Source organism: Ursus maritimus, unplaced genomic scaffold, assembly GCF_017311325.1.
Source record: "Ursus maritimus isolate PB19 unplaced genomic scaffold, ASM1731132v1 scaffold_5, whole genome shotgun sequence".
Classification (NCBI taxonomy): Eukaryota; Metazoa; Chordata; class Mammalia; order Carnivora; family Ursidae; genus Ursus; species Ursus maritimus.
Genome location: NW_024426663.1, coordinates 78,830,888 through 78,839,330, shown reverse-complemented (window position 1 = coordinate 78,839,330; position 8,443 = coordinate 78,830,888). Strand labels below are relative to the sequence as shown.

The 8,443-nt window shown below is 41.1% G+C and overlaps 1 protein-coding gene across 1 annotated transcript; it reads right to left on the bottom strand.

Moving 5' to 3' along the window:
* Positions 1-520: 520 nt before the first annotated feature.
* On the bottom strand, positions 521-1,453 carry LOC103680019 (olfactory receptor 10). Its single transcript, XM_008709548.1, has one exon. The coding sequence runs from the start codon at positions 1,451-1,453 to the stop codon at positions 521-523; it is 933 nt and encodes a 310-aa protein (XP_008707770.1).
* Positions 1,454-8,443: the final 6,990 nt, after the last annotated feature.

Sequence of the window (8,443 nt, the reverse complement as noted above, 5' to 3'; positions counted from 1 at the left end):
GTCTTTTGTTCTTTTGTTCTTGTTCTCCATATATTTATTCATGATGGGCAAGTATTGTGCCATATGTTACTGACTAAATCCTCCCTAGTTGACTATGCTTGATAGTTTTGATGATGGTGCAGTGAAGGTGGCGATGGAGAAAATGAAGCGGCTTCTATGGCCATGTAGCTCCTTAATAAATGTAGTAGAATTATAGTTGGTGTTATTATAACATCTAGATATATACTTGGTGGCATTTGAATTAGTTAGTGACTATGCATTGAAAATAGGAAAGCATCAACAGTGGGACACAGAATTACTTGCCAGTGAGGATTGCCTTGGCCAGAGGTTCCTTTAGGAATGGTTAAGTTTCCTTCTGGTGAGTGCCCACCCTGTAAGGATCCCAGAAATAGCTAGTAGATAGAACACAGCAGATTTCCCAATTCCCTCACAGAAAGGTGAAACAAGTGCAGTTAAAACAGGTATACCCCACATATGTGTCCAGTGGTTGCCTCACCTGTTCTTCCCACTCTCGATCTCCCTACACCTGCTCCTTCCCTAATACCCTCCTGACTGCTTTCTTCACATCCTTATTCCTCAGTGTGTAGATCAGAGGGTTGAGTGTGGGCGCAAGGATCATGTACAGCACTGCCAGTGCTTTGCTCTGGTCCTGGGAGTAGTTGTCCTTGGGCTGCAGATACAAAAACATAATGGTCCCATAGAAGAGTGACACTACCATGAGGTGGGAGGCACAGGTCCCAAAGGCCTTTTTCCTTCCTTCTGCTGAGCGCATTTTTACTACTGCCCTGGCGATGCACACATAAGTGGTCAGGATGATGGAGACAGGCATGCCTAGGATGATTAGCCGGGCAATAAACATTTTAGATTCCGTCGGGCCAGTATCCACACAGGAGAGTTTAACAATGATCAACAGTTCACAAAAGAAGTGGTCCACATGCCGGTTTCCACATCGAGGGAGCACCATAGCCATTGAGGACTGTAGAAAGGAATTGGCAAAACCAGAGGACCAGGAAGCTGCTGCCAGGAGGTGACACAGCCTGGGGTGCATGATAGAAGCATAGCGCAGAGGCCAGCAAACTGCAACATAGCGGTCTATTGCCATCACTGCAAGGAGCACACACTCAGTGGAGCCAAGTGCCAAGGCCACCCAGTACTGGACCATGCAGCCGGCATAGCTGATCTTCTTGTTGCCTCCCCACATGTTCACCAGCATCTGGGGCACAATGCTGGTGGTGAAGCAGAGGTCAAGCACAGAGAGGTTTCTAAGGAAGAAGTACATGGGTGTGTGAAGTCCAGTGTCCAGGATAGAAAGCAGGATGATGGCCACGTTGCCCACAAGGGTTATGGTGTAGAATGTCAAGACAAAGAGGGAGAGAATGAGCTCTAACTCAGGCCGCTCAGAGAAGCCCACTAAGATGAAATCCCCACCTGTGCTGTCATTAGCTGTTTCCATCTCCTCTTCAGCCCTATCACTGCACCCTCTGCAGTGGGATTTAAGAATAATAAGTGGGTAATTAATACACATAATGGATTTAAGGGACAAGGGTGGTCCTTAGATGTGACGTAAATTCTACGTTTTTGTTTCCTTTTGTCCTTTCCATCTTATTTTTCCCCTGCAGTTGGATGAAAACTCCTGCAGGTCCATGATGTCCACAGTAATAAATGTATCACAACCAATTTCAGTTATAAACATAAACAGCATCTAAGTTCACTAATTTGACAGCCCGATCCTATGAATACTAAAAACTCATAAGGTCATTTAACATTCAGTCTCGTCCTCTCCCCAGCTAGGACTCCTTCCTGATGACCCCTTGTGCTTGAGAGAGGAGCTCTGGGCAGCTTCTCTCTCTCCCTGCCCCTTCCCTACCAGCATGTCAGCAGTGGCCATAGGGTCCTCCTGTTTGGGCCATGCATGGGGGGAGGGAAAGTTACAAAACAGTTCTTACTCTCCCAATCTGAGCCTAGGAGGTATTTAAAGAGCTGCCTCTTCTCTCATGGGAAAAGTTCAGGTTCTTAGAAGCCTCCTTACTGGGACAACAGGCCTGCAGGTTCCCAGCCTGGGCTGGTGCATCTTCCTCCTGTGAAGCTTACATCACCCTTTGTAGACTCTGCAGATCCAGCATTCTCTCCCAGCATCGTGCTACTTGATCCATTTGTCCCTCTGATGGCATTACTGGATTAGACTGGGGACAACCCTGCGCTAGCTCTCCCTTCACTGTGGCCCTCCTCCAACACAGACAAATGTCCCTTTCATCATTTGTCTCAAAACCATTGCAGCAGCCAAGACTTTCTTGAATCCACCACTGTAATAGCTGTTGGCTCTTCTCTCATCCCCCAGAATTTCTGATTTGGTTCACTCTGCTCCCTTCCAATTAAAATGTGCATTTACTAAAATGCCCAAGTAGCTCTTTTGAAGTCTCCCACCTGCACACCTATTGATGTGATGGGGCAGATACTTCAAAACACCCTTTCCTGGGGCGCCTGGGTGGCACAGTCGTTAGCGTCTGCCTTTGGCTCAGGGCGTGATCCCGGTGTTCTGGGATCGAGCCCCACATCAGGCTCCTCCGCTGGGAGCCTGCTTCTTCCTCTCCCACTCCCCCTGCTTGTGTTCCCTCTTTCGCTGGCTGTCTCTCTCTGTCAAATAAATAAATAAAATCTTTAAAAAAGAAAACACACCCTTTCCTGTTTGAAAGGGGTGGTTTCAGACTCAGACTACTGCTCAGTCCAAAGGAATCTTCATGAATTCTCTCTCCTCTTCTCTACTCTCTCTCTCTTTTTTTTTTAAAGATTTTATTTATTTGAGAGGGAGAGAGAGAGAGTGACCTGAGCCAAAGGCAGACACTTAACTGACTGAGCCACCCAGGCATCCTCCTCTCTACTCTCTTGACCTATTTAATTTGCTATGTGGAGGAAACTACTGTGAATGACTAGTCCAAGAATCATAAAACCATTTAAAAAATCATTTTCTTATAAATTCTACATATGATTGTATCTTTCACAACCTCTTTAACATTTGAGCCAAATATAAGGCAGCGAGATTCATTTTAAAGTACTGGTTCTTATGTACCAGAGGCAGTGGGACACTCAGTTTTGAGAGACAAAATTTTGTGGGACACCCACTTTTTTGGAGTAGCTTCTGTAGATACCTTTCAGGAAAATTGAGTGATAGTAAGGCAACAGATCTCAAATAAATGAGTTAGAGGGTAAAGTAATTTAAGCACTTGTTTTAGGCAGGAATTATAAATAAAGGTACCAAGAAAGAAACCAGAATTAGATAACAAAATTCAATCTACTTGAATAGAAGTTAAAGGAGAAATCAAATAGGCAAAAGGTTATTTCCATCTGTCATTAATAATTTCCACCTTGATTCTTTCTGTGACTTCTCGAGTTGTCCCTCTTCTGTTAAACAGAAATAATTCATAGGATTGTCTTCAAGATAGATTGCCACTGACTTCAGTAAGTTTTGAGATATCCAGGTCTTTCCAATTGTATTTTCCCCTTCATTAATCATATTGAATTAAGAAAGACTTTTTCTTAGTGATACTAGCTCCTCCTGGCAACAGTATCTTATCTCTCCATTGGCATGCAGGTTATTAACTGCACTCTTCATGCCTTTGGACTGAGCATATTGAGATCGTAAGGGTGGGGCACTGGTGTATATACAATGCTCTTTGTGTCTCTGTTCACAATCAGTTTGCTTCATTAGAACCAATGTTTAAACAAATTTGATGGGGAAGGATTTATATAATGGAAGGGTGAATAATTTTTTTACTAATTTATGCTTATATTTAAAAACTCGCAATGAAAATTAAAGCAAGAAGGTGAGAAGCTAGGGGAAGGAAAATTGATGGGGAGTGATTTGGGATTGCACAGAAGCAAGGGGGATACACACGGGATGTAATGGGAGAGCCACTTTATAAGTGAAATATTGGTTTCTCAGACACCCTGGGGACAGAGCTCAGAGATGTGACAATGGAAAAAGAGGAGTGTCTCTTGTCCATTATTAAATCTCCATCAGTTGTCAAATGTCTGGCAAGTGACAAGTGTATAGTCAGTTAATATCTGTCCAAAGATCTTAAGTATGTGACCTTTGAACCAAAACTAGAAACTCATATTTTGTTTGCCTCACATAAAACTTTTAAAATTGGGGGATTTCATTTTTTAATTATATTTTCTAGTATCTCATTTAAAAATTGGTGACCAGTAGCACCAAGCCAATATTCATCTAAGATGCTAATTTGCTGGAGGTAAATTTTAAGCAGACATTCCTCTCCAGTTCCCAGTCCTCACTATTGTCCATCTCCCCACCCCACCCTGCCTCACACAACCACCTTACCCCATCTACTGTCTGTGGCCATTTGAGATTGAACTCCATACATCCATTGCCTAAACCAAAGTCTTGCCATCATGTGACTCTATGGCTCCATCAACTCCAGACCCTGTGAAGACTCTGCAGGTTCCTATGCTTTTGATTGCAAATCATTTCATGTTCTTCCTGGAAGTGGGCTTGGCATATATTATACATCTGAGCAATATGAATTTGGCAAACAGAAACATGGGACAAAAGCCCATATACAGGTGGAGAAAACTCAATTCATTTGTTTTGACCACTTTGAAGTCTTTAAATATTACAAGAGACAGCCGTAATAAAAATAATCTGACAGCTGCTTTTTACTTTTTTATATCATGGTAATTGAACCACAAAATGAACTACCACGCAGCATCTCTCTCATAGGAAACTGTTCAGATTCTCCATGGGGAGAATAAGGAGACAAGAGGAAAGTGGTAATGGTGAAGAGAAAAGGATTAATTGGAATAAGAGGAATGACTTCATCAGGGAGTTGGACAGGTTTGCTAAAATTTGATAAAGGAAAGAATGATATTAAACTCATCATAATCAATGATGGATGAGTTCACTAAGTGATTCCTATTTGAACTGACTCAGAGAACTTGAACAGGCTATAATGTAGAGTCTAGAGCATTAAACATGAAATCAAGAGGACTTTGGCTCAACCACTTACTACATGTGTAAACTTGGGAAGGTCTTTAACTTTTGTGGGTCTTGGTTTACTCATCTGCAATATGAAAATAACAATATCATAATATTTTTTTCATAGGGTCATCTTGAAAATCAAAAAGATTATATACATGAACATTAAACTGTTATCTACTCAACAATTAATAAAATGGAATAATAGGAATAATGGTAACATTTCTCAAGCTTGCAATCTACAAAGGGCTTCATGTATATTGCCTCCTCTTATATTCATATGTAATCTCTGAACTTGTTATCATTATTGTCCCATTTTACAAAATAGAAAACTAAAGCCTATGGTAACTTAGTCCTAAAGCCTAGTCCACATCCCCAATATATGGTAGAACTAGGACTCAAAGTCAGAACTCACTGGTTCCAAAGTTCATGAACACTAAACTATCATACAATAGTGCCGGTATTAATGTAGGTGGCTATGCATATAATCCCTCTGTAGTTATCACTTTCAGTGCCTGGCACATACCAGGCACTTTACTGAGTGCAGAGTGAAGGGAAGAGCTGCCAGTCATTCAACAAAACTATTGCCAATCCTGACCACTCAGGATTGTAGAAAGAGGAAAGGAAAGATCAAGAGTTCAACATCAGGTGTCATCTTTATTCGCTGAAGTGTCCTTTTAATTAAAAAACAGCGACAAAAACAACGACTTCCTAGAACCTTAAAAGCATTAATGATCCAGTTTTATGCCAGTGTAGAAAGTCTAATTTGGGCACTCGTGAGAACTATGTCTTGGCTTTTCAGTCCTTCCCAGCTACAACCCTGCATCCAGAGAGATTGAAGGTAAAGAAACAATACTCACCTTCACACACATTTTTCAGTCTGATGTGTTAAAAGTCATGTTCTTGTCAAGCTCTTTATCATCCACTTAAAGACCTACTGTGGGCAAGAAATCTGAATTCTTGGGTAGAGAAGGGAAGCAATGCTAGGGCTCTCTCAGACACACAGGTCTCATCTCCCTACTATAAATAAAGTAACTGCCAAAGCAGCAAGATGCAGAACTGAGTATTCTCCTTGCCAAGACTATCAAGCCTTCAGACTGAATAAAACTTATCTGCCACAACAGCATATTAGGACCAAGGACACAAAGTGGGATTTGACAAAAACTGCCAGCACCCTCCTTTGCTTCTCTTCCTATTACTCTTTTCTGCTTTAGCCCACAAACTATTTGGCTTTGTCCCGCCCTCAGAAATGCTTATATGCACCCAAATCATGTCCTCATCCTCTTCTCATTTCCCTCCCAGGAGTGGGAAAAAGACATTATTCTGAGTCTTTGAAAAAGGAGTGGGTGGGGAATGGATCAAGGGTAATGTATATCTAGTATACCTAGAGTTTCTATAAGCTAAATCAGTTTCTGGCACTTCTCAGCTGAAAGCCTGTCCATTGTGCGCAAAGACCCAGAAGACGTTGATTTAACGTGGTGGCTGGGAGTTCTTTCTCCCTGTTCAAAAGACTTAGTTTGTAGTTGCAGGCAGCTTTTATAGTAAGTACCCAGGGAGCTTTGAGAAGTGTGATGACCCCATGTTTCACATCCACTGCAACCTTCACTTGTTTACTCTGCAAAAACATCTCTGAAGGAAGAGCCCCTAAGTGATCAATTACTGTGAGATAGTGAGAGGCCCTGGGGAGAAGGGATAAGTAGCGAAGAGGATGAACTTACTGAGGCACTAAAGCCTGTTGCTCCACATGTCCTCTGAAGTTTAAAAATATCTAGTTAATAAATGTGTTATTAAATGCTTAGCAGTATTTATACAGTTCCCAGCATTTTAGTAGTCTGAATAGAAGGAAGAATAACTAGACACTGTTGGAGAACAGAAGAAAAGGAAATTAAATGAGGCAGACTCCCTATTTGTAAGAGCTTGTCATTTTTTTACTACTACTATTAAGAAGTATGATACTTATAGCAGTGATTTTTGGCTGAATTTACACAAATAAGATAGTTTGAGGGAGAAACAATAAAATAAAGCTGGGCTAAAAAATGTTTTCTGTTACATCCTTCAATTTACCCAATAAAAATTAGTATATCCTTCATTACCATATAATAATTTCCTCTGGATTGAGACTAGGGGGGTAGTATTCACTCACTATGCAGACATCTAGTTTTTAAAAATTCAGTTGGATTCAGTCAAATAATATTTTCAGTTTAAAACATAAAAGGCCCAGCTGTACATTGACTTACTATGTAATCCAGCAATCACGGTACTAGGTATTTACCAGATTTCAAACTTTATGCCCACACAAAAACCATGTGATTGCTGATACCAGTGCTTTTTTTTAAAGATTTTATTTATTTATTTGACAGAGAGAGAGAGCACAAGCAGAGGGAGTGACAGGCAGAGGGAGAAGCATGTTCCCCACTGAGCAGGGAACCTGATATGGGACTCACTCCCAGGACCCTGAGATCATCACCTGAGCCAAAGGCAGACACTTAGCCAACTGAGCCACCCATGCATCCCTGTTGCTACCAGCTTTATTGACAACCCTCCAAAATGAGGAGTGTGCAAGATGTCCTTCAATAGGTGAATGATAAATAAAGTGGTACATCTGTACAGTGGAATACCATTCAGCAGTTTTTTAAAAGGACTACCAAGCAAAGAAATGGATGAAGCTTAAATTCATATTTTTAAGTAAAAGAAGCCAGTCAACATTAAATTCTCAAAGCAGGCTCTCACCATGAAATGGAAGTCTTCTCCTCATGGAATCTTCAGATGCAACAAAAAGTCTGGGTGTGGCAACCATAATTACTTTATAAGCTGAGAGGTCTTAATCCTAGTAAGAGCAGCTCAGAATTTGGGAATTCTGCTGTTACTATGGATGAGTATCAAAGGGCAGAGGGTTGGGTAACTGCAGAGAAGACGCTAATGCCCTGCCAAGTAAGATTCTTGTGTAAATACCAAGAGTTCAATGAAGAAAGAATTGCCTATAGAAATAAAAACAGAACATGCCACAAGGCAGAGGATAGTTTGTGAGGCTTTCTTCTTTGAGAAGGATATCTGTGTGTGCTTGCTCTTGCTCATGTCTTGAATTTTCTTTCAGTGTTTGTACAAGAGAATCATCCTACAGACACTGGTCCAGTCCATGAAGAACATAAAGAGGAAATCACAAATAACTATGCTTCTCATAAATTGAACATTATTCCCTGCTGGCATTTAAGACTTCCCGATAACTACACCCAACAAGAGGTGCTTATATCCATGCTATTTTGTATGTCTGGGGTATCAATTAGCATGTTGATAGTCCAAAACAAGAGAAACAAGGGGAAAATGAAAATAAAAACAGATGCTTTGGCTTGATCTCTGCTCAGTGGAAGTTGCTGGGACTGGAATATGTTCAATAAATATGTTGGGCAGATAGAAAGTTCCTTTGCCTCTTGGGAAATTTACATTATACCCATC